The sequence below is a fragment of the Thamnophis elegans genome, chromosome 1 (genome assembly GCF_009769535.1).
Source record: "Thamnophis elegans isolate rThaEle1 chromosome 1, rThaEle1.pri, whole genome shotgun sequence".
Lineage (NCBI taxonomy): Eukaryota > Metazoa > Chordata > Lepidosauria > Squamata > Colubridae > Thamnophis > Thamnophis elegans.
Genome location: NC_045541.1, coordinates 165,208,710 through 165,235,035, shown reverse-complemented (window position 1 = coordinate 165,235,035; position 26,326 = coordinate 165,208,710). Strand labels below are relative to the sequence as shown.

The window sequence follows — 26,326 nt, the reverse complement described above, 5'->3', positions numbered from 1 at the left end:
AAGCCCCAGAGCCATGTAACAGCATGGCCAAAAGGGCATTAAAAGTTGTTAACCTTATCTTGCGAAGCTTCTTTCTTCTCAGGTTACATTGTGTTGTTAACTAGGGCATACAAAACCTTTGCCGACCAATTATTGAATATAGCTCATCCACCTGGAATCCACACTCTATATTGGACATTAACAAGACTGAGCTGGTTCAGAGGCCTTTCACAAGAAGAGTACTCCATTCCTCTACTCACAATCCCTTATGTCACCAGGCTTGAAATTTTGGCCTTGGACAATCTGGAACTGCGCCGCCTGCAGTCCAATGTAAGCATGGTACAAAAAATTGTCTGCTACAATGTCCTACCTGTCAACGAGTTCTTCAGCTTCAAGCACAATAATACACGGGCAAACAACTGATTCAAACTCCAGGTAAACTCCTCCAAACTTGATTGCAGAAAATACAACTTAAGCATCAGAGTGGTCAACGCCTGGAATGCTCTACCTGACTGTTGTTACATCCTCAAACCCCCACAGCTTCAACCTCAAACTGTCTATCATGGACCTCACCCCATTCCTAAGAGGTCCGCAAACGGGGCGTGCATAAGTGCACCAGCATGCCTACTGTCCATCTTATTGTACTCATTTATCTGTATTTACTTCAGTGGTGGGTTGCAGGCGGTACGCCCCGGTACAGGGGTACTGGTGCCTGCCCGGAGCACCAGGTACCGTTCTGGTATGGTGCTCCGGAGGGCCCACCTGCCCACCCCGAGCTCCTTACCTGTATTTGAGCTCTTCGGCACTTCCGCACATGGAGCGCACGGCCCTGCGCGATGCTCCGCCGAGCAGCTGGAGCGTCACAGAGGCTCGTGGAGGCATCGCAATAGGTAAGGATGCATGCGCGTTGCACACGTTCATGTGGACGCCGGCCCCGTTGCACCATACCAGTTGCAATGGGATCCGGAACCCGATTTACTTCCTTTGTTCATGTTTATGTTCATACTTATACCTACTATCTTATACATGTTTGACAAATAAACAAACAAACAAAATAGAATACAACAAACTTTTTATTGTCACTTTGAATGTACACTAATCGGCATATATTAAAATGGAATTTCGTTGTATACAGCTCTCAAAGGGTCGTCACTTTCCCAAGACCCTGAAGACCTGGCTTTGCCAAAGGGCGTGGGTAACCCAGAGTGCGAAGAAGCCCACCAAGTGGTTTGTCAGATTGATTGATGTTGCGGGGGTGGGGGTGAATTGTTTTTTATTGTTTGTATATTGGGTTATTTTTGTAAACCACCCAGAGTCACCGCGAGTCAATAAGCGGCCATACAAAGATGCGTGTGCGCGTGTAAATAGCGTGCAAATAATCTCGTCTCAATAAAGGGATTCCGCCAACCTCTCTAGGCGGACGTAAAAATAACCGGGCGGAAGAAACCTGCAATATTTGATCACCCTGTTAAAAAAAAAGCACGTTGCTCAAATCCCCACCCTTCAGAGCATCGCGCGAGACGCTCTAGCCTCCGCTTTCTATGAATGAAGCGGCGATTCCCCGGCCCCCCCCCCCCCCATCTGCGCGCTCAATCGGAAGTCTCTTGATTGGCCAGGCAAAAAGCTTGCCTGGTTCACCGCGAGGCGGGTCCGCGAGGCAAAACTCTTGCTCCGCCCTCAAACGCTGTGTGTGGAGGGAGGGGGAGGAGTCGGAATCTCCATGGCGACGAAGCCGTCAAGAGCGACCTCGCGCGAAGAATTGAGGAAGCATTGTCGCAAGCGGGGCTTCTTTTACGATAGAGTTGCGCTCGGCGGCTGGCGGGGCCTAGCGTGACCGAAGGCGCTCTTGGGTGGCTGTCCTCCCTTTCTTTTTACCGCCATGGAGATGCCGCCGCCGCCACTGCTGCCCCCGCCCGAAGGTGAGTCTCTAGGGCACCTCGAAGGGTGAGTGGGCCACAAAGTCTCTCTCTGTGTATGTGTGTCTGTCTGTCTGTGTAATAAGCAGAGCAGTTTCGACTATCCCCAAACCTGGCCTAATAGTGGGGAGGATGCTTCGTAACAACGTTAGGTCTTTGGGCTTGCTGTAGAAGCCAGTCTCCCAAGGGGCTAGGTACTCCGTACATGCTCAGGGGCCTCGGGGAACGGTTTGCCACAGTTGACGGTGCCTGCCAAGGCCAGGAGGCTTCCACAACTCAAAATGTGGGAGGAACAATGTGTAACCTAAGCCCCATTAACCTCAGGGCCACGCCCCCTTAACCCTTTCCCCTAACTTTCAAAAACCGGTAACTTGATGCCCACCCGCACAGGCCGTGCAGCGCTGGCAGGATTGGCAGGTGGTATGAGGGAGGCGACCTGCTTGAGCAGAATAGGAGACTAGTTCATCGTTTCTGTAACAGCTGTTCAGCTGCTTTTCTCCCCCTTGGTAAAAAAGATAAGTAGTTTGAATGGTTCTCAGCTCTGAAAAGGTGTTAGAATAGCCAACACCTAATGGTTTGAAACAATGTTTATTCTTATAAGAATACAAGTCTAAAGGCTGATTAGAAAAGATCTAATATACCTGGTAATCATAAAGGATTATTATGAAGGATATTCAAAGAAGTGAGTGGTATAATGAAATTTGGGGTATGGCAACAAATGATAAATTAACAACAGAAATTAAATTTAAAAGGGATGATCAAAGCAAATAATTATAATGAAATATGGGGGGATTTTATAAAATCAGTGTTGGTAGAAGACAAAGGGAATAAATCTACTCAAGAATATAGGCTGTTTTGGAGGGGATAAGGGCACAATTGGAATATATTATATATATTTTTGTTGTTATAAACGACGAAATATAAGTGGGGGAAGGAAAGTCTCCAGGGAGTGAAGGTGCACTGTAATATGTGGATTTTTTTCCTTTTCCCTTTTTCTTTTTGTATTCAGATGAATATGTACTGTTTGTATTATTTGAGTTTAAAAAAAATAAATATAAAGAACTTATGAAGGATTTTTTTTAAAAAAAGATTTTCAATAAAAGGTGAAATAAAGCAAGGAGGATAGAATCTGGAATTACATATGCGAAGTAGATTGCCAGCATTTAGATTTTTTTTTTTAAAAATGTCCTACTGGAGAATCAATCTTTCCACTTTAGGAAGCACACTGTAAGATTATATGGGATGGGGTTGGGGTTTTTTTTTGTACAATTGGTATCTGTTTCCTGTTTTATTTTGGCATTTCTTAAGTCATGTTTTATAGATATGGTGATTAAGTAGAGGTTATTTCTTAATTTTATAAATGCACCGTGGTATCTTTTCTTACTCTTACTCCTCCTTTTTCACAGATCAAGAACTACGCAATGTCATCGACAAACTGGCCCAGTTTGTGGCACGAAATGGCCCTGAGTTTGAAAAGATGACAATGGAGAAGCAAAAGGAAAATCCTAAATTCTCATTTCTGTTTGGAGGAGATTTCTATGGTTATTACAAATACAAGCTGGCTCTGGAACAGCAACAGTGTGAGTTAAGGAGGAGGGTGGCAAGAGAATTTGCTGTGGATAATATAAACTATTCAAAACCTACCATATGTTATCAGCAATGCTAAAAAGGGGATTGCTGTTTTTAGCCCCATTTTGCAAATAGAATGGGAGCTGTCTGAAGCTGAGAGACTATAAAATGGTTGTATTATTATTTGGCTTTATTAGTTCTTGGGTTAATTACATTGTGTCTCTTCTGCACACTGAGATGTTCCATAATATTCTTGGGGATGACTGTTTTGAGCAGGTGAAATTCACTGCAGCCGGTCATTCAATTTAATTCTTAGGAGACCCGTGAATTAAAAAAAAACATGTAGCATTCAAACTAGGTGTAATCTAAGAAGCTAGATATTCTTGTCTTGGTTCTTTATTTGCTATGTATCTTAATTTTAAGAACTGCCTGAATTTCCCCCCTTCATTCTGAAGTTTAAACAGTCTTGGGGATTGCTGAAGGTTGTAGAAAAAAACAAGTTATGTCACTTACATATTGTGAAACTTGATCCTGATCATTTTAGAGCAAAGCTGCTGCATATCTGTTAATATTTTAGCTGAAAGTCCCAATTTATTTGGATAACTTCAGAATTACTTGTGCATAGAAATCAACAATACGTGTAACTTTTGCTGACCACCCTTAGGTAGGGAAAAGAACTCTGGAATCCTCATTTCCAAGAAGCCATTTTTAAAAACTACTCTCTAGATCCTTACTTCTCCTAGAGAAAGCAGTTTCCCTTATCGGGATGAGAAATTTTCCACCTGCAACATGCTGTTTGCAAAATGTTTGATGGATTTTGATAACTGGGGAAGAGAGTATATGATCCAATATTCAGACATGGCTATCTTAGGGGTCTTCTGTGTAAGTATAATCTTTATTGTCATTGTACTTAAATACAACAAAATTGGTTCTCCTTTACAGTATTGTGCAAACAAGGTCAAGATCTTGAGGCTGCCCCATCAATTCAGCCAATTCCCCAGCCACCTTTGGCTCCTGCCGCCCCTATCGCCACTCCTCAGGGGACTCCTTCTATGGAGGAATTGATCCAGCAAAGCCAATGGAATCTGCAGCAGCAGGAGCAGCACCTCCTTGCCCTGCGACAGGTATGGATTTGGCAAAAGTATTGTTGATCTGTGACTTTGGATTGGTTTGGGCAAACCATTGTAAATCATGCAAATGGTTTTGATATAACTCTGCATCAAAGTTGCAAGGTACTTGGCAAATATTGTATTTCCTGTGGAATATGCTGCTTACTTAAGACGTGAAAATGATTCATTCAGAAGTATTTTTCCCAATACATTTAGAAAACAGGCTCTTTCAAAGATACTGAAGAATCGTTACCAAGTATTACTTTATTTTTCTCATACCCTCTGCAAATACTTTATTTGAAATATGGTGGCTGAATACTAAAAACTTAAATAGAGCACTTTTTCTGGTGTTTTTATTTGGGTGGATTCTTCCTTTGTGATTTGGCTCCGGGCAGGCGTATTGCTTTCTTTGAGGGGAGGGGGAGGAGTATTTTTAGCCACTTTACAGCTCAATCAGAGCGAATTGTAGTTTAAAAGAAAGGAGGACCTCTGCTATGGATGATTAAATGACAGAAGTGTTACAGTCAAACATGATTTCTAAGTAGGAAAATTTGGAGACTGCTAAGTGGTGATTTGGGTTGTTCTCTTTAATTCTCTGTTTTTAGGAGCAAATCACCTCTGCAATAGCTGTGGGTATTGAGCAACAAATGCAGAAAGTCTTGGAGGAAACCCAACTGGATATGAATGAGTTTGATAACTTGCTACAACCAATCATTGACACATGCACCAAAGATGCTATCTCCGTAAGTAATGGCAAAATCAGGGCAAAGTGGTGTCTGGTACAAAGATAAAATGTTTACTACATGTTTGAAGAAGATTCCCAAATGGTCATGAAATTCTCTTTAAATATTAGTAAGAGTTAGCAATCAAGTCCATCTATTTTCATTATTCTCTAGAGCACTGTTTCCACCGATGGTTTAAGATATGTGGAGTACTAACAGTAGAACAATGAAATGGGTCTGTCTTTGTAACTTGAGCAGATCTGGTAATAACTACAAAACTGGAAAAGTTATAAAAATTGAGTTAAGGCTGACAAACTACTACATTCAAATTGAAATAGCTCTCAAAGTTCTGATATAAACTCTTTAGATAAGAAAGTGAATTCTTGGGTGAAGTATGAATCCATGTAATGATCTCCAATTATTTGTTATAGCTTATAATTTCAGTCTGATTTCTTCTGTGTGGACTACTGTGACTGTTGTGTTGTCATGGGTTCATGATGCAGTTATTAGCATAAAAGATAACCATTCTTTGCACCTTCATACACCCTCCTTGGGTCTCTCATGCATTCTCCCTGACTTTCACGGACACCTCCTCCGCCACCCAGCAGCAGCTACTTAACCTGTGTGCAACTTGCAACTTCCTGCCTGCTTCCCCAGTGACTTTAATTATGAGATGCTAGTAGGAAGTTTCCTAGACTAATAACTATGGAAGTTGGTTAACAACAGCACAGCACTGCAGAAATTGCTGCATTGGTAAGCAATGCAGTCACACTTTACAATTGCAATGCTTAGCAGCAGAAATCACAGTCCCAATAGTCCTAATTTTGATGGGTCAAACACATCAGTTTGAAGTCACACTACTCACACAAGAGACCTAAGTCCAGTCCCCCTTGAATTCCATTGATTCTTATCTAGCACCAATTTGCCTTGATCGTTAGTAGATCAAATTCTTGTGTATAGGAGCATAAAATAAATTTGTAATATTTTTGAACTCTATCCAGGTTCCTGGGTGGGGTTTTTTTTTTATGCCTGATCTTTTTTATGAACCTGAACTTTCGTTTACTATGGCAAACTTTCACACCATTTTATGTTCTCAGGCTGGAAAGAACTGGATGTTCAGTAATGCCAAGTCTCCACAGCATTGTGAACTAATGGCTGAGCATCTGCGCAATCAGATTACTGCCGAGGGGGCACATTTTGAGCTGCGACTACATTTAATCTATCTGATTAACGACGTCCTCCACCATTGGTGAGAAGTGGATCTTTCTTAGGTTCCCAGGGCAAAGGAATGGATGATGAATGCTTGCTCAGATGCACCTTGAAAGGTTCCGGGAGTTATTAATATGCATGTAATATTTGCACTATGGAGAATTTAAAGACATATACTCTGTAGTTCACTTAGATCACAGATGTCAAACTCACCGTGTCATGTTGCCATCATGTGACGTTTTGCAACGTTTTCCCCATTCATGGAGCTGGGGTGGGAATAGCTTGTGTGTGACAGATCTGGCCTGTAGGCCACCAGTTTGACACCCCTGACTTAACTAATTCTAGTAAATATTTGTAAAACAATCTGAAATGGTTACCAAAACCCGTATTTTAAATACCAAATATTAAATGAAAAATGTTTTGGCTGAAAAACTTTAGCAAATGTTGAAAAACAGGGAGCCAAGTATACATGATGTTGCCTCTTTCTCTTCTTTGGGACATTGGTGGTGGTGGGGTTATTGCATCTGTATTAAGTCTGCTTGACAGACATACAAGAGGAACCTAGTATGTAGTAAGCTTGCGCATGACTTGAAATGCTTTTGATGTCCACGTCAAGAACTCTACATACTTAAAATAATCTACTCCCCTAATGATGCCCTTCTTCTTGCCTTGCTTTCAGCCAGCGGAAGCAACAGCGTGATCTCCTGGCAGCCCTGCAAAAAGTGGTGGTGCCCATTTACTGCACTAGCTTCCTGGCTGTGGAGGAGGACAAACAACAGAAGATTGCCAGGGTGAGCAGCTCGGCTTTACTTCAGGGGCAGCCAAGCGCTTGCCTGAAGTCCGGCCTGCCAAGTAACAGCCTTTCTCTTCCTCTTGATTTCCCACAGCTCCTTCAGCTGTGGGAGAAAAATGGCTACTTTGATGAATCGATTATCCAGCAGCTCCAGAGTCCAGCCCTTGGACTCGGGCAGTATCAGGTAAGTCCTAGCACTAGATTTTAGCAAGGAAGGGCTTGGTAGAAAGGATGCCAGGTTAGGTTTAGTCTGAGCCAGCTGTTGACCTCAGGTCTACATTCTTTCTTTGCTAAAAAAAAAACACCTTTTTTGATCTACAATATAAGAAATGTTAATAGCCAGTTTGAAAAATTAAGTAGTGCTAGAGAATTTTGAGATAGGAGTGAACTCTTGATGAAATTGCATTAAGGCAGCATATTGCTGCTCACTGCAGCTAATGCTCTGGATTTCTCACAGAAGTTAAACTCCAGGCAGCTACTGTTCACAGATTCTGACTGTACATTAACCCAGTTTTATATACACTGTGCTAGTCAATAACACTCATGTCTTCAGCCAAATTACCTCTGCTGCTCATCTGAGTGAAACCTGCTATATTTTCTTAGGACTCATTGTGGCTCATGAAGAAAAATACATAACACATTTTTCAGAACATAGTTGCTGAAGGAGGGAACAGAAGTGGCCATGTAATAATTACATTTTGTAATATCACTCTTTGAAAGGCCTGGGATACTGCCCATCATTCTGCCAGATAGAATAACAGAGTTTGAAAGGACTTTGGAGGTCATCTAGCCCAACCCCCTGCGCAAGCAGGAAACACTGTACCATTTCAGGCAAATAGTTGTCCGGTGTCTTAAAAACTTTCCGTGTTGGAGAACCTACAGTTTCTGGAGACAAGTTGTTCCACTGATTAATTGTTCTAACTGTAGGAAATTGCCAAAATCTTGTTTATAGCCTTGAGATTATTATTAGAGATAAACCTGTTTCCTTTATTTCGGTATACTATCAATATACAGACATGTAAGCTGCATTTTTTTTTGAAAAAATGAAATAAACTTAGTAACTGAACTAATCCCTTTTCATTTTTCTCAACCCAACGGAATTGTTGGATACAAATTACATGAAGTGGCTGGGAACTCCTTTTTACTGGTAGGATAACTCTCCAAAAGCAGAACAGAACCAAATTAATATGGCAAAGGAAGTTTGCTACAGAAATACAGAAAGGAGGATTACACCAGACTGAGTTTGTGGAGAAAAGCATGCTGCAATGAATCTTAAGATGGAGGCTGTGGGGGGATAGATTAGAATACTGTCGATTTCTCCATTTGAAGCCGCCTTCTTTGTCATATGACCTGGCAAAGAACACATGCAGCCTGCCCTGTGCTTCCCAGCACACGTGTATGCAAATACTCATGAGGGCAAAGCAGAAACACGCAAACAAGAATGCAGCAGTTATTTCATTATGCAGAATAAAATGTTGATGTCGATAAAGGCCTTGAACAGTTTTCTAGTAACAATCTTGTGTGTGCTTGCCTTTGGTGGAAATGTAATACGCTGGATTTCCAGGAGGGACGGGATACCTTCTGGAGGAATAAGAGCCTGCTCAGTCCAAATATTTTATGCAAGAAAAAGAGGGTGAAGATAGCCTAATGGTTCTCAGAGTATATGGTAGATGCAGATAGTAGAGTGGTTCAGTTTGGCAAGATTCTATCTGTAGGTGTGGATCCATAAAGAATTCAGCTTGGAAGAGTCTCCATGTATCTGTCTTAATTTTGGAGTCTAACATCAACCTTATTTTAATTTACAAGTACATTGAACTGAAAATTAATGTAAAAAGACAAACAGGATTTAAGCAACAAATTAAGCTATCGAAATACTAAAACAAACTAATTGGGCTGAGTATGTTATATAAACCCAGGTGCTAGCTTGATAATTGATCTGATTATGGGCATTGGATGAAAAGAGCCATAAGAGATGGAGGAAGATACTTAGTATTGGCAGGACTCTCAGTTATGATGCCGGTACTTTAAAACATCTTTCCTTTTCCAACCCTCTCTTCCCCTTCCCCTTTGCAGGCTACCCTGATCACAGAATATGCCAATGTTGTGCAGCCAATTCAGGTTGCATTTCAGCAGCAGATTCAGAATTTGAAAACTCAGCATGAGGAGTTTGTCAGCAGCCTCACACAACAGCAGCAGCAGCAGCAGCAGCCGCCACAGATGCAAATCCCCCCACTGGACAGTGAGGTGAAACCAGCTCCTCCAGCCTTAGCTCCTCCTCCAGCCACTTCCATTGCGCAAACAGGTACAGCTTTTCTGAGATGACAAAGAGTCTCTGTTTATGCTGTTTCTCTCTAGAGCAGGGGTATCAAACTCAAGGCCCACAGGCCGAATCCAGCCTGTAGGGTGCTTAGATCTGGCCCATGGGGCCACCCTGGAAACATTGCAGGACCAGCCCGTAGTGCCTCTGCCAGCAAAAGCTTGGGGAGGCCACATGCAGCCGTCTCAGGCTCAGTTTTCAGCCACAATGGCCTCCTGCAGCCCTCTGCCAGCAAAAACGAAGTTTGGGGTGGGGGGCACATGCCCAGGAGACTATTTTTGCTGGCGGAGCGCTCAGGCCACCAGAGGCGCCCTGGACACGAGTGATGTCCTGGCCATGCCCACCCTGGCCCACCGAGGACAAACACAACCTTGATCCGGCCCTCAATGAAATTGAGTTTGACAACCCTACTGTAGAGAATGGCTTCTTATCCAGGGTTTCTCGGCCTTGGCAACTTGAAAGAGGCATGGACTTCAAAACTCCCAGATTTCCCCAGTCCAGTTTGGGCCACATCTCGTCAAATTGCCAAGGTTGAGAAACACCACTCAACTCTCTTGGTTTGGCTGTTTGAGAACCTTGGGGGACGTGAGTGGGCATTCTGAATATTAATGACTAGGCTTCCTTAGATGGGATTGTCCAATAAAACAAGCCTCCCTGAGCAAAGCTTTGAGGCAGTGACTTAAGCGGTCTCCTCTGGGCTGATTTTATGGCGTGCCCAGGGAAGAGGCTGTCCTTTCTCACTTTGGGATTTGTTTTCAGACGAAGGGAAGGCTCCACTGCCCCTTGCAGGCTCCACAGAATACGAAGCCACTGGAGCTGGGCCCCCTGATTCTGCTGCAGCTGGACCTCGTGGACCTGGGCCTCATGATCACATTCCTTCCAATAAGCCGCCCTGGTTTGATCAGCCTCATCCTGTTACACCTTGGGGCCAACAGCAGGTACTAGTAGAAGGTCTGGGATGCATAGAGTGGGAAGTATTTCTGGACGTGAAGATCTCTTGTGTGAAGCGGCATCTAGTCAAGCTCTTGGGTTTTTGGGCAGTCTCCCCCCAATCAACTTAACTCTATGTTTTTCCTTTTGCAGCCCCCCGATCAGCCTCCATTCCCACACCACCAGGGTCCTCCACACTGTCCTCCATGGAACAGTAACCATGAGGGGATGTGGAACGAACAGAGGGAGCCTGGCTGGAACAATCAGCGTGAAGCCCCCTGGAACAACCAACCAGACCCATCCTGGAATAATCAGTTTGAAGCCCCTTGGAACAACCAGCATGAGCAGCCGCCATGGGCCGGGGGCCAGAGAGAACCCCCTTTCCGTATGCAGCGCCCACCTCACTTCAGAGGGCCTTTCCCCCCTCACCAACAGCACCCTCAGTTCAATCAGCCTCCTCATCCACATAACTTCAACCGCTTTCCACCTCGCTTCATGCAGGATGACTTCCCCCCAAGGCATCCCTTCGAACGGCCTCCATATCCTCATCGCTTTGACTATCCTCAAGGGGATTTCCCTCAGGGTGAGTGGACAGTAGGGCTGGGGAGAACAGCGGGTTATAGTCTTGATTAATATACTGGTGTGGTAGCTGGTTTCTGTCAGAAAGGATCCTTTAAAAATTTTTGTCTATTTGTGAAATCCTCAGTCTGCTTATAAACAACGCATGAGCCACAATGGCACAGTGGTTAGAGTGCAGTACTATACTGCAGGCTACTTCGGCTGACTGCCAGCTGACTGCAATTTGGCAGTTCAAATATCACCATGCTCAAGGTTGACTCAGCCTTCCATCCTTCTTAGATGGGTAAAATGAGGACCCAGATTGTTGGGGGCAATAGGCTGACTCTGTAAACCATTTAGGGCTGTAAAGCACTGTAAAGCAGCATAGAAGTCTAAATGCTATTGGTATTTTGAAAAATGAAAAAGGAGGCATACATATGTGTGTTCCTACTTAAGATTCTGAATACCTTTTCTGTAAAATATGGCTTTTCTAAATTATGCTTGTGGTCACTTGTTTTTCTACCCCCTTAAAACGACCGTTGACTTACATGAACCGTCCTTCTATGTGCGCTATGAGGGGAATCCAAGCATGGGTTAACTTTGTCCATTAACCTAGAGACTGAGTTACGTAATTGTTGACTACGCCTCCTCTGACTGGATAGTCCAGTTTTGTACGAAGGCTCAGCTGAACCAAGAGGTGAAACAATTGTCACGGAAGGTGGTAGCCAATGAGGTAAGTAAATCGATTCAATGTCAATAGTCAAGAGGCAGATAGACATAGTAGTGAAACGAAATCTGACATCAATGCCTGGACCAGCCAAAGCTGAGGGCGGGTTTGGATTCCCCTCGCAGTGCACATAGAAGAACCGTTCAAGTAAGTCAACGGTCGTTCTCCTGTGCGCTGCTTGGGGAATCCAAGCATGGGACATGCCAAAGCAATGAGAGTCAAGGGCGGGAGCTAAGCTGGTCAGGGGCCCCAGGTGATGAGAGTACCTTCTGCAAGACTCGCCACCTGAAGGAGGGCTCAGCCGAGGCATATATGTCCACTTTATAATGTCTGATAAAGGGCAACAGCGATGACCAGGTCACCACCCTGCAAATGTCCTCCACTTAGGCCTGTGTTGCCCAGGCCGCTGTGGTAGCAGCACTCCTGGTGGAATGGGGAGTGATGCGTTTGGGAACCAGCCGGGATTGTCGTAGGCCAGGGCGATGCACACTTTTAACCAGCGGCCGATGGTATGTGAAGATACCTTCTGTCCCATGGATGATGGCTGAAAAGACACACAGTGCCTCTGATCTTCTGAACGCCGCAGTGCGTTTTACATAGCAGCGAAGCGTCCTGCAAATGTCATGGTGATGCCACCGACGTTCCTGTGGATGTGAAGGATGCGGGCAGAAGTCCGGGAGAATGAGCTCCTGCGCCCTGTGGAACCAAGTGTTAATGTTTAGAAGGAAAGCCGGGTCCAACCGCAGGACGACTCTGTTTGGATGAAAGATACAGAGGTCCGCGCAGATCGACAGTGCCGCCAGTTCTGACACCCTCCTGGCCGATGTAATGGCCACCAAGAAAACAGTTTTCAGGGTCAGCAATCTGAGACTGATTGTGCGAATGGGCTCAAATGGCGTAGTTGTGAGGGCTTTGAGTACCAGGGACAAGTCTCAGGTAGGGTAGCGATGCACTATCAGCAGCCTGAGATTCATAACACCCTTCAGGAATGAGTGGACCCTTGGGTGCTGTGACAGGGAACGGCCTTGCCCGCCGCCAACCACCGTTGATAGGGCTGCAACGTGGCAGCGGAGAGGTTTGGGTGTCCAAGCCCATCTGCAAAAATTCCAATACCTGTGGTACGGACATCTTGATTGGGTCAGCACCGGCTGTCCAACACCATCTGCAGAAGGCCTGCCAGGCGGCCTTGTAGATACGAGTTATGGACGGGCATTGCGTCGCCTGAATCGTCTCGATGACCTTATCCGAAAAAGTTGTTGAGTCAAGATAGCCCGCTCACGTGCCATGCAGCTAACTGCAGCAGTTGAGGGTTCGGGTGAACGAGAGCCTGCTGGAGAGGTGGATCCGATTGTCCAGGATTCTCCAAGGTCGTGAGACGGACAGATGGATGAGGTCGGTATACCAAGGGCGACGTGACCACATTGGCGCAATCAGAAGAACTTCCGCCTGTTCCACTAGGATTTTCTGAATGACAAGCGGGATGATTGGTAGAGGCAGGAAGGCGTAAAGAAGGCCCTCCGGCCACGGACTGCGGAGCACATCAGTGCCTTCCGCCCCCGGTGGCCGGTACCTGGTGTAAAACCTCGGCAGCTGAGAATTGTGAGGCTGCGCAAAGAGATCCACGTCGGGCTGGCCGAACCTGTGAGAGAGTTCCTGGAGTAGAGCAGGATGGAGGCACCACTCCTCCTGATCCACAGTAGTTCTGCTCAGCCAATCCGCTTGCGTGTTGGCTGTACCCGATATGTACTCCGCTCGGATTGATAGCAACCGGCTCTCCACCCAGTGGTGGAGTCTCTCCGCTTCCATCATCAGGGACTTGGACTGCGTGCCTCCCTGGCGGTTGACATGAGCCTTGGAGGCCATGTTGTCAGTGAGAATTAGTACATGGTGGTTTGTCACCAAGTTCTGGAATTAGTGGAGGGCTAGGCGGATGGCTTGCAGCTCTAGCCAGTTGATGCTGTTCCTTAATTCCTGGTCTGTCCAGCAACCCTGCGCAACTTGGTCCGAGGCATGGGCTCCCCATCCGAAGAGGCTCGCATCCGTCGTCACCACGATGCAGTCTGGGTCCTTGAAGAGGCATCCCCTAAGTAGCTTGGAGGATGTCCACCACCAGAGAGACCATAACACCTTGGGTGGTAGCTGGACTCTGATTTGTGAGTGGCTGGTATGGGCCCTCTGGAAGGGGAGCAAAAACCATTGGAGCGGTCAAGCATGAAACCACGCCCAGGGAACAGTGTCTATACAGGAAATCATTTTCCCGAGTAGTTGGGAAAGAATTGCCAGTGGCAAGGGTATCTGTGACATCACGTGACTCACCAGGTTGTGCAGACTTTGACGCCTCTCCTGAGGCAAGGACACCTCGCACCTTTCCGAGTTGGTGACACTCCCGTGGTGCAAGATGGACAAATTGGCTACAGATGACTCTTTGGAAAGTTCAGGATGAAGCTGTGCTGCTGCAGGATGTTGATCGTGCACTGCATGTCTTGAATGGCCTGGTTCTGGGATGACAATAGGATCAGGATGTCGTCCAGGTAGCAATTGACTCTTACGGGTATTGACCGAAGAGAAGCAACTGTGACCGCCAGCAGCTTTGTGAAAGTTCGTGGGGCCGATGAGAGGCCGAATGCTAGAGCTCAGTATTGCAGGTGACGGCCTGCAAACTGGAACCTCAGGAACCACCGATGTGCCGAATGTATTGGCACATGTAGGTACGCCTCCTTGATGTCGACAGAGGTCAACAGGTCGCCTTGGCATATGCAGGATAAGATCCTTTTGAGTGATTGCATCTTGAATCTCCTATCCCTGGCACTGGAGCCTGTGGCTGTGTGTAGGGCCTATTATACTGGGAAACGTAAGGAATGGCATTATACCCGGAGTCCCCGGCATGAAAAGACTGCCGCCTATTGTAAGGTTGCTGCCTCCTGTCCGTGCATCTGTTGGTGGACGGAAGCACTTTGCGCTTGTCCCTTGTCTCGATTAAGATAGGATCAAGCGCAGCACCAAACGGGCCCACCCTGGAAGGGGGTAGATGCAAGGCGTCATTTGGAACGAAGGTCTGCCTGCCAATGGCGAAGCTTGGTTGCGTTGAGGTTAGCATCAGAGGAAAATTCAAATGCCGCCACCAGTTTGTTTTACAGCCTGCCCTGTAACTGCCTAAGCCAGACCAACGAGGTCCTGTTAAAGAAAGAGGCCGCCGTGGCTGCCTGCAAGACCCAGGCTGCGGCCTGGTGGATCTTGCGGATGACCAATTCAGCCTTACAGTCCTCCGCTTTAAGGCCCTCCAAAATTTTGGACAGAATTAAGGCTGGGGAAGCCAAGGCCGCCACTGGTGGGTCTACCGTGGGGAACTGGAGGATGCTGTCCAGCTCTGGTGTGGAAGCATAAAGCTTCCTGTCCCCATTGCTAGGAGGAGGGATAGCAATTGGTTGCGTCCATCGTTTCTGGACAACGTCAAGGAAAGCTTTGGAAAGGGAATGACCTCCTGTTCCTACACCTGTTCCGCAAACAGACGCTCTGTAGAATCAAGGCCTACCGCTGTACTAGCCTGAGTGGTAGCGCCCCCCCCCCCCCATGTTGGTAGTGACCTTTGCCTTATACAAGAGGGACTTGAACACCCGTGGGCGAAACAACCCGGAAGAGGTAGGTTTGTCCTGTGTCAGGCCCTCGTCATCAGAAAATTCTATGTCAGCTACTTCTCCCTCTTCGCCGAGAACCGAATCCTCGCTATATACCGAAGGGAGGAGTAATGGAGGGTCTGCCTGGGGGGTGGACAAGTCCCTGGGTAAGGCTGTCAGCCTGGACAATCTGGCCCTGTGATGCAATTCTGCATCAACAACCTGTGATATGGCAGCCGAGATCATTTGATGAAGCTCAGGGGGAAGGCCTAACTCAGGTCCTTCCACAGTTCTGAGCCCTGCAGCTGTAAGTGTAAAGGTAACTGTGGGCCTAGCGTGCGAGCGCGCTTGGGCCGAGGCTGGACTGGCTTCAGAAAGGGCATGGGGAGATTGGGCCTCCAATTCCCCCTCCTTGGATGCTATCCCCTGAGTTAATGGGAGATCAGGAGACCAACCGTGGGTCCCAGTCAGGCCTAAGGAAGAAACGGGGGAAGGGCCTTGGGCGACTAGCATGGGAGGAGACCTACTTGTGGCCACGGTGGGTTTGGCCGAAGGCTTGGCCCTGTCCTTGTGCTTAGCGGCCCTATCGGGCGCCGGAGAGGAGGCACGAACTCTCTGGCTAGAGGCCCTGGTAGTGGCCCTGCTTGCCCTAGCGCTGGCCTCCATAGCGTTGGAGGGGAGCGTGGAAGAATTAGAAGCCCCAGCACTGCCTCCGGAGATTGAATGATCCGCCATTTAAACCTGGGATGGATTGAAAGGCTCAACCTCACGGTCAAATATAGAGAATGCGCTGCTACGAATAGCGAGGCTGTCTCTGGCTGCTGACTCAAGTTACTGCTTATGCTGACAGGAAAACACAGCAAAAAAGCATTTGCAATCAGGCGCAAAACGCAAGACACGACCCTTCCGGCCACTTGTCGGCGCACAGCTAAACGGCTCCCAAAATGGCGACCGCCATCAATACCGGTGCGAAATTCAAATCAGCGGTCCCAACGGTCACTGTTCCACCAGATTCTTCCCACAATCCAGGATCGCGGCGCCTATCCAGCAGTAAAGGCAGCAATAAAAGCGGCGTGGCAGCGCAAGGCAGCAAAACTTCCGAGGGACAGACCGCGCTAGCGTTAGCGAGTCACGCCCTCCCTGACCAGTGTGAGGTGGCGAACCAACTCCCAACCATGGACAACAGCAAACAGAAAGTAGCGAACCTACTCTCAAGCGCACGTGAAGGTGAGTCAGGCGTTTAGAGCCTTAGGGAAGCTGCCAGACGTGCCGAAAGGACGCAAGGCTGACAGCGAACTGCCACCCTCCAGAGACAGTCAGGCACAGAATTGCGCTTCTTTGCTTTAACCAGTAATTAATTAAGGCATGAGGAACCCTGAAGAATGAAATAATTTGTCTAATAGTCCTAGAGCAAATTGTTTTACGTCTCTTTAGGCTGACTGAGTTAAAAAAACTGGACTATCAGTCAGAGGAGGCATGGTCAACAATTATGTAACTCAGGCTCTAGGCTAATGGACAAAGTTAACCCATGCTTGGATTCCCCAAGCAGCACACAGGAGAACCAGGGTCCTTTTAACCATTGCCTGGAAGTGGTGGGCTTTTAAAACTGATGGTTGCAACAATTATAACGTATGATGAAGTGCTGATGTTGCTGTTTTCAGCCCCAAAGGGATAGGAGAGGCTTTTTATATTAATAAAGCCTAATCCACTTGTCTGCTTTGGTCTAAAATTTTGTCTTTGCCTGAATCTGGCTACATTCTTGCATGAATTATTTCTTTACAGGTTAGCCCTCTTTTTGTACATCCTATTTAAAACACAGCTTGTTGGAAAAGGCCCTTGAAATCCTGCAGGTGCTACTGGGGCAAGTTGAGTTTATAAATCCTTGCCAAGGAAAGCTGCAAATAGTCATAGTGTAGCTAATCTTTGTGAGACGGTTTTGATGTGTGCGAAGAACTCAGGTGGGGTAAGGAAGAATATATCTCCATTTTCTAACCTTGTTTCTGGACTAAAAATAAAGGGGGTTCCTATCTGTTTCTGTTCTCTGCCCTGCTCTTGTTATATGCATAACCCCCTTTTCAAAAGACTGCCTTGAATCACTTCAAGTTTGAACTTCTGATATTCCTTTCCAGAAATTGGACCACCTCACCACCACCCTGGGCACCGCATGCCACATCCTGGAATAAGTGAGCACCCTCCCTGGGGTGGGCCACAGCATCCTGACTTTGGACCTCCTCCCCATGGCTTCAATGGACAGCCACCTCACATGCGCAGGCAGGGGCCACCTCACGTTAACCACGATGACCCCAGTCTGGTGCCAAACGTCCCTTACTTTGATCTTCCTGCTGGACTCATGGCTCCCCTTGTCAAAGTAAGTGCTTTCAATAGTTTATTTGGGAACGACTGCATTATGGGCTCTCCAAGGGAAACTTGTGTATTGTCACAAGAATATAAATGTCCCTGCTGAATGGTTGAGGGAGAGGCAAGGTGTCTGGATTAATAATTAATCAGTGTTAGGAACCTAGCTTCTTTTAACGCCAGGTAACTCGTTTCCACTTGTGACTTCTATTTGAGGCAGTTACCGGAGGTTTAGCTCCATTCACACTGCAGGGTGTTGTTTTTAAGGGTCCAGTTTTTACAAGTGCCTCATTTGAATCTCTGATTTTTTTTCTTTTAGCTGGAAGATCACGAGTATAAGCCTTTGGATCCCAAGGACATCCGCCTGCCCCCGCCGATGCCTCCCAGTGAGAGATTACTGGCTGCAGTTGAAGCCTTTTATAGTCCCCCGTCCCACGATAGGCCAAGGAACAGGTAAAAAAGATTGAGCTAGGCCTAAGTGTTCTATGGATTCTGCAGTCTCCTTGGTCATCCCCTGGAGTCAGGTCCGCTCCAGTCCTCCTGACCTTCCTTAAGAGTATAAGCGCTGCAGTGGCACAGTGATTAGAGTGCAGTACTGCAGGCTACTTCTGCTGACTGCCTGCAATCTGGCAGATCGCATCTCACCAGGCTCAAGGTTGACTCAGCCTTCCATCCTTCCGAGGTGGGTAAAATGAGGACCCAGATTGTTGTGGGCAACATGCTGACTGTGTAAACCGCTTAGAGAGGGCTGTAAAAAGCACTGTGAAGCGGTATATAAGTCTAAGGGCTATTGCTGTCGTCTAATTGGCTTGGGGCTCTAAAGGAAGATGTCAGCTTCTGCCTTGCTACTGCTTCAGCTGTCATGAAACGGGGAGGGAGGGTTTGGTATTTGGGAGGGGTTATTTGATGTGCTGAAGGAATATATAATGGAGGGATGCTGACAGAAGGACTTTGTGTTAGAGGTTGCTTATAGATTAATAATATCAGATCCCACCTCCCCTCCACCCATCTTTTAGCTATCCTATTTTGTATTTTATGTTTGATAATTTTGTAGCATTCTATTTATATAGTTTTACTTTTTAATATTGTAAGTCACCCAGAGTTACCCTATGGTAAGATGGGCGGCCAATGCCTTTGATAAACAAACAAGCAGGCAAACTGATTTCTCTCTCCCTGCACCCTTTTCTCTACTTGTTTTCTTATTTCAGTGAGGGCTGGGAGCAGAATGGACTGTATGAGTTCTTTAGAGCAAAGATGCGAGCGCGGCGCCGCAAAGGGCAAGAGAAAAGAAACAGGTAGCAGTTTCATTCATGTTATCCTAGTAGTGAAAGTAACAAAACTTCATAGGCAAGGTTAAATTTTTAGTGTTGTCAGTTAGTACAGTACAATACTGTTGTATATGTGATGCATAAATATGAAAAGTTCTGTTTTTGCATAGGTCCAAATTTACTACAGATAGGCAGAATACGTCTCAATCATAAACCTTTTCTCAAACATAAATGTGACCTTATTTTAGGCAGGCAAACACTTGGCATGTAAGCCCGTCTCATTAACAAAGTTTATAGGATTGTGAAAGGTAACAAGTACCGTATATACTCGAGTATAGGCCGACCCGAATATAAGCCGAGGCACCTAATTTTACCACAAAAAACTTGAAAAGTTATTGACTCGAGTATAAGCCTAGGGTGGGAAATGCAGCAGCTACCGGTAAATTTCAAAAATAAAAATAGATACCAATAATGTTTTTGAATATTTATTTCAAAGAAAAACAGTAAACTAGCGGTGTATTCAATGAAATACTTCACTCACCTCATGATGCTGATGTCCCGCTGTGATGATGATGTCCCGTGCAGCCGCGGGAGCGATGTCCCGCCTCCTATGACACACGGCACAGTGATTCCTATCATTGGATCACTGTACCAGAGGAGGTGGGACATCGCTATGTGTCTGCTTGCCATAACAAGGAGGAGGTGGGACATCGTTGCAGAGCGGCAGGAGGGGGAGGAAGGGGAATCGTAAGACAGCCCTGCATTACATTAGAACGTGAGGAGGGGGGATGGTGTGGTGCGCGCTGCACGGCAAACTGACACAGAGGGAGGGGAAACTCACAGGGGCACTGGGCCATTCACGAGTGTCACCCAGCGGCATGGCCCCGCCCCTTTTTCTCCTCCATTTCGGGCAAATTTTTCACTGACTCGAGTATAAGCCGAGACGGCTTTTTTCAGCCCAAAAAGTGGGCTGAAAAACTAGGCTTATACTCGAGTATATACAGTATTTCACCTTCTGAAGCTTCTTTTTTTTTTTTTTTTTTGGCCTGGCTATGAATGTGCATCAGGACTGGATCATATTTTAAATTCAGATTCACTTCCTGCACTCATTTGCTAGATACACCTGCAGGCTGCTTTTCCAGTATCAGTTAAAGACGTATTTTTATTTCCTCCTTTTTCCGGTGCAGTGGCCCCTCACAATCCCGCAGCAGGTCTAAAAGCAGAGGACGCTCTTCTTCCCGCTCCAATTCAAGGTCTTCAAAATCCTCCGGCTCATATTCAAGGTCTCGATCTCGATCCTGCTCCAGATCAAGGTCCTACTCCCGGTCTCAGTCCAGGTAAAAAAAAAAAAGGGAGGAAACTAAGTTTACAAAGACGGTGGGGAAGATTTTTCTACTTGACTAGCGAATGTACTGTTTTGTATTGTCTCCTTAGGAGCTTGAATGTTATTATTGGAAAACTACAGAAGTGGTGTTTGTATAAGTTGTAGCTCTTGTGTTAAATTTATGTTTTACCGACAAAGAAATAAAGGGGAGACTAGTATAGATCTATTTCAAGCTATTTAGCTCTCAACAGTTAGCCATGTCCTTTCTGGGATTCGAACCCAGGTAGATGTATTAACCTCTAAGTCACGGCTTTTCCTCACTTTATCAGCTATACCAGGGGAGAGATTAAGTGCTTTTTCTCCCATGGGACCGGTCTATCATGGCAACCTGGTCTACCCAATTATGGGTCTTTCAGGCCAGGAGCCTTCACTGTTCATATTCCTTTTAGGAATAAATCAATTTCATTGAACCTTCAAGTGTGGATCTGGTCTTTCACGCCTGACAGATACCTTCTGATTACTTCCCTAGTATCAATCAACAGCTCCAAGGTTTTTCCTTATTGGTAGGGAGGAATCAGGAAACATACAATGTACATTTAGTCTGTAGAATGGAACTAATTTTCACCTGTTCTATTTTGTAGGAGTAGGAGCAGGTCCCGCTCTTCCCGAAGTCGCTCCCGCTCCAGGTCCCGATCAAAATCCTACTCCCCTAGTAGGCGACGCCGGTCTCGATCTCGCAGTCAGACACCTCCGTAAGATTTGACTTGTTCATTCTACAAAGATTTTGGTTCAGAAGTGGGCAAAAAGCTGAAATGTTTGAGAAACTAACAACAGTAGTCAAACATGTGTTTTGTTTTTTTTTTAAAAAAATCCCATGTGGATTCTTTGCCGTTGCCACAGTTGCTGTCTTCGTTTAGTCATTCTTCAGCAAGTGTTAGCCAAAAATATATAAAATGTCTGATTTACTGCATTGTGCTTACTGATGTAGCTCTGCAGCTGGATTGGGCTCCAGCTCAGGACCTCCCATACCAGAATCCAGACTTGGAGAGGAGAATAAAGGACATCAGATGCTGGTGAAAATGGGTAAGAAAGACTGCCTATTTCTCTCAGCCTGCATTATCTTTCAGGCAGTATTCCAAATGTGTTCCCTGTACTGAGAAATCACTGCTTTCCCACATATGCATTGAGGTTTTAGCTCCCAGAATTCTCAGCCAATGTACCTATTACCCATATGTGCAATGAATCTGGGGACTTCGTTTCCAATCGAGTTGGGGACGGAAGTGTTGAGTTATTTTGAACCAAGATTGCGCAACATGCTCAACTTTTAGCTGCAGTTTTTAAATCTTTCGTAACTTGAAATTTTTAGTCCTTGTAATTTTGCAAGAAAACGGCACACTATATTTGATATGGGAGATTCTAACAACATGCTTACATGATTTGCATATCCCATGGACTCAGCCATGGATGCCTGAATCTAGGCCCATCTGAATCATTTCTTTGCACACCAGGATTGGCTGCATTTTGTCAGTAATGTCTATATATGGCAAGAATTGCAGTCTTACTCTAGTCTTGCAAAAAGCCCAAATCTCCCAAGTATTTTCCTAGCCTACTTTGTGAAATATTTATCCAGGGTCCTGAATCTACTTCTTTATACAGGAGTTCCTCTTCTGGAAGAATTTTCCTGAGGCAGATCTGTACATGGAGTGAGCAAAATTGGTCTGGAATGACTGGAAGTGAACACATAGACATGATTTTGTTGGTTGGCAACTGGAACATTTTTGTGTGCTTGATCATGCTATTCTGTGTTTTTCAGGATGGAGTGGATCTGGGGGCTTGGGTGCCAAGGAGCAAGGGATCCAGGACCCTATTAAAGGAGGGGATATCAGAGACAAATGGGATCAGTATAAGGGTGTGGGTGTATCCCTAGACGATCCCTATGAGAATTATCGCAGGAACAAAAGCTATTCCTTTATTGCTCGTATGAAGGCCAGAGATGAAAGTAAGTGCCCAGTTTAGCAGGTTAACAATAATCAGAGCAAATAAACTTTTGGATAGTTTCCATAAGGTTAGCAAGCCTTTGGCTAAAAGGGAATTCTTGTTTTAGGAAGATGTGTTGGCTGCTTTTGGTACTGATGCTTAACAACCAGCACAGCAAGGTGCTGCTGTGCACCATCTTTTGTCTTTTTGAATGTAGTGTATGCATATTTAAAAGAATAAAAAGGAAGTATCTACCTTTCTAAGAATAATGTTAAGTTCTTAATGTTTGGACTAACCTTGGGTGCATTTGAAAGACACCCAGTAACAACTGCATGTTTTGAAATTGGGGGCAGTGCAAACCAATAGCAAATCTTTCCATCTGGATTGGCTATATAAATTTCTAGCATGTGCAGGTATGCAAAATGTTTTGAAATCAAAACTTCAAGTGTGAGACTACCTTTTTTTAGCACATAAGGGGGTGATCATTTCAGAAGCGTTTTCAAACTCCCCGATTCACAATTTTTTCTGACAATTATATTTTTCTCCTAAAGGCTAATGGTGTTTCAAGTGGAGGAAGCCAGATAGCTACCAAGTACTGGGCAAATGAATCAAGAATCTACTGTACATTCTAAATCCCCAAGATACCCCTCTGCAGCCATCACAGCTCCATCCAGAACAGAGGGCTTAACCACTCAATAGTTACTTCTAGATGTTTAAGGATTTGTAACAAGGAAAAAAAAATATTTAGGCCTTTTATATTTTTGTATATATCCTTTTAAGAAGAATTAAGAGTGGTGTAGACTGACTCATCTGTAGCACCATCGCATTTCCTTGCTTGTTTCAAAATACGAAGCATTCCTAGAAGCCCTGTCTGAAAACATCTTTTGTAACTGTGGGTGCCCATATAGATCATCAGTTCTAAGTGATCTAAGGCTTGCCCTGAGTGAACTGAAAGAACCATTTTCCTCCCCGTCTAGAATTGTTCTTTCACAGCCATCCATTTTGACATAAGGTAGCAACTGTTGTAGACTGACTTACTGTAGCTGTGAAATTTATTCATCTTTCAACTCCCTTCTGTCATGAGTCAGCTACCATCTTGTATTTACTGTTGCCTTCCAATAAAAACTTTTTTCTATATAAGGATGAGATTTATTAATAGGTGATGCAGCAACAGAATATTTTCTCAGTCTCGTTTGATACTACTCGCTTGATGTAGAGGAAAGTTTAGCATTTGACTTTAATTTGCAGCACTGAATTGTACACTGTATAATTACATCAAAATGCAGCAAAGAAGAGTCATTCCCTTATCTCTGTTGAGGTTTCTCTTCAAAAATCCAGTTGAATGCATATTTCAATTTGTGATTCCCAAGACTTTGTGCTTGACTGAAGAAACAGCTTCTTTAGCCTCTTTCTAAAACTGGTGCTATCTGTTGAGGGTGAAAAGGACTAGTGAGCCTAAGAAGCCATTTGTTCATATTCTTTCAGCTCTTGCAAGGCTTGTTCCATGGTCAAAGGCAGGGGCTTGTGCTGTTGAATATACTGCAAGATAAAAAAGCCGGATAAAAATAAGATAATGTACCAAACCACTCCATGCCCACAGCTTTCTTTACTCCGAATAGGGGCACTTAGAATTATGAATTTCTGGAGGGGAAGATGTATTGATGCTGCAGCCATATCAATCCTAGAATCATCTTTAATATCAAAGGATAAAACTAGATCAATGTATTTTTTTTAAAAAAATTCTGTCAATCTGCAAAACTAAGATTGCAGCACTTTGAAACTACAAATAAAAAATTAATGAAGCTTTGCAGAATCTAACTATAATAATATAATGGTAGACTATCAGTAACATTCTCGTTCCAATGTAAATTAATAACTATTTTAAAAAAAAATAAAATATTCAAGTGTAACACAATGTCTTTGCACTGGAAAGATGTGTGTCAAAAGTGCCTTGCTGGATAGTACATTCCAAAGCTTCAGATCAGTCATTTATCCCAACTCATCCTTAGAATATTAAGTTTGGCTAAGAAATTTGGGGACATTCTTATTGTTCCTACAGGACAACAGCACTTTGAATTGGAACCAGAAATTAATTTTTGACCCAATGAAGATCATGCAAAATACAATATGAAACTACAACATCTTAGTTTCAATTATTCTATTGTGCTAAGAAATGTCCAAACTACCTCATAATGTATTGCAGTAATTAAGGCAAGGGATTACCAAGGTACAGCCTGAAACCAAATTCTTTTTCCAGCAGTCCTGTAATTGTCACAGTAGCTTAAATTGTTACAAGTACTATGTGCTACAGAGAACCCCTGTCCCTCCTAAGAAGATGCTCTAAAACACAATTTTTTTAAAATTGGGAGTGTGCATACAGGTCATGACTAGCTTGGTTTGGTTTCATTTATTTGGCTGCAACTGGTGTAGGGCAAAACTGGTTAACCTCATCCTTTTCGCAAATGGCATCATGGGGAGATCCCATATTGCTACCACGGGTTGACAATCCCTAATCTAAAAATATGCCTTGAGACGAGCACTTTATTTTTAAAAAGCTCTTTCAGAACAATGAAACAATGTTTACATCAGTTGTTTTTCAGCCTCAGCGACTGGTAAGATGTGATGTCTTCATGCTGGCTCAGGAATTCTGAGAGTTAAAGTCCACACATCTTACAGTTTCTGGGATTGAAAAACATTGACCTAAACAAACCACTCGTTAAGAAAACGTCAGACTTCATCTAGTCCATTACTACAACCAGAATTTTTACTCTAATCCTTAACACTAGTTTGGGCTTTCTACGAACAATTCACTCATCACCATTAAGCAGACTAGATTTAAGTAGCATTGTGCATGAACATACTCTCCCTACATTTTTTTAAAATAATACAGATAATATAAAAACTTTAAACTAGATTTGATTGAAGCAGCAGCCTTAGCTGCTACAAATCAATGAACATTGGAATATGGAGATTACAAATGCAATGTAAAAAATGAACCATTTTTGTTAATATTAAATTGTTTGGAACAATTTAACACATACTCATACCTATTTCTTTTATTTTTGTTTTGTATACACAAAAGTTTTATTTTTAACCAAACCAAAAGACATTGGAAATAATTTTTGTTGAGAGTACGGATTTAAAGTTTTCAGTTGTTTAAAACTTGCTGTTTATGAGCTGAAATTTACCGTTTAAAAATTGCAGCTATTGTTACTGAAGCTTGGCCCTTCAGCGATTCTCAAAAGCCAAAATAGAGGCTTTGTTTTATGACTGATGCAGCAACTAAGTTAATTCGCCTAAATGATAGGCACTATGAAGAGAGGCATCCCTTTACTATGTAAAACATTTCCCATACATGTCCTAAGTACTAGATATGGGATACACAAATCTTTCTAGATTAGCCCTTTAGCTCTCAAGAATGAATGATAGTGGAAGACTTAATCTGCAGCATTATTTACATTTTATTTAAGACTCCATTTCTGAATCTTTAATGTCACAGATTCAGAATGCAAGAATAAAACAACAAATTTAGTTTTGAAAAGCTGAAAAAGTGGTTTTTTTTTAAATGCACATAATCTAGAGATTACAAAAATTACCATTTTGGCTTCTTCCAAGGTATGATAGTGGTATTCCTCCTCTTCCAGCGATGCTACAAAGGAGGCATGAAGATGTCGATTGATCTCTATGGACTGCTGAATAAGCAGCAAGTTTTGTTTTAACATGTTATTCAAAGCAGAGATAGATGGATTGTACACCGACAGAGCTGCAGAAGGCAAAAAGATATAAGTAGAGTTTAATTGCTCTGACTGGCTTTAACTAGGTCTCAGGAAAAGAAATTTGATCGCAGATATGCTTCAAATCTAAGATGTTTTTGCTTCTGACAATCTACAGATGCGATCACCCCTTAGGGAGGAAATGTGTCTCAATGGAGTTCAGATATTGCAAGCAATAGCTCAATC

The 26,326-nt window shown here is 44.4% G+C and overlaps 2 protein-coding genes across 7 annotated transcripts in view; one reads left to right on the top strand and one right to left on the bottom strand.

Moving 5' to 3' along the window:
* The first annotated feature begins 1,753 nt into the window (after window positions 1-1,753).
* Window positions 1,754-26,326, top strand: part of CHERP (calcium homeostasis endoplasmic reticulum protein) — a 26,898-nt gene continuing 2,325 nt past the window's right edge. The window contains exons 1-18 of one of the 4 annotated variants that reach the window (XM_032237931.1): window positions 1,754-1,898; window positions 3,302-3,475; window positions 4,407-4,588; window positions 5,179-5,316; window positions 6,393-6,544; window positions 7,184-7,295; window positions 7,392-7,481; window positions 9,371-9,599; window positions 10,374-10,552; window positions 10,698-11,127; window positions 17,573-17,811; window positions 18,118-18,251; window positions 19,007-19,093; window positions 20,254-20,403; window positions 21,032-21,142; window positions 21,379-21,473; window positions 22,204-22,389; window positions 22,919-23,507. In XM_032237931.1, coding sequence (XP_032093822.1) covers window positions 1,859-1,898; window positions 3,302-3,475; window positions 4,407-4,588; window positions 5,179-5,316; window positions 6,393-6,544; window positions 7,184-7,295; window positions 7,392-7,481; window positions 9,371-9,599; window positions 10,374-10,552; window positions 10,698-11,127; window positions 17,573-17,811; window positions 18,118-18,251; window positions 19,007-19,093; window positions 20,254-20,403; window positions 21,032-21,142; window positions 21,379-21,473; window positions 22,204-22,389; window positions 22,919-22,923 — 2,733 coding nt within the window. In that variant the 5' untranslated portion in view covers window positions 1,754-1,858 and the 3' untranslated portion in view covers window positions 22,924-23,507. The other 3 variants (XM_032237923.1, XM_032237944.1, XM_032237936.1) reach the window with 3 other exon arrangements.
* The window catches only part of C1H19orf44 (chromosome 1 C19orf44 homolog), a 7,692-nt gene continuing 4,946 nt past the window's right edge, over window positions 23,581-26,326 (bottom strand). For 2 of the 3 annotated variants that reach the window (XM_032238029.1, XM_032238019.1), the window contains exon 7: window positions 23,581-26,130. In XM_032238029.1, coding sequence (XP_032093920.1) covers window positions 25,829-26,130 — 302 coding nt within the window. In that variant the 3' untranslated portion in view covers window positions 23,581-25,828. The remainder of the gene's footprint in view (window positions 26,131-26,326) is intronic. The other variant, XM_032238036.1, reaches the window with a different exon arrangement.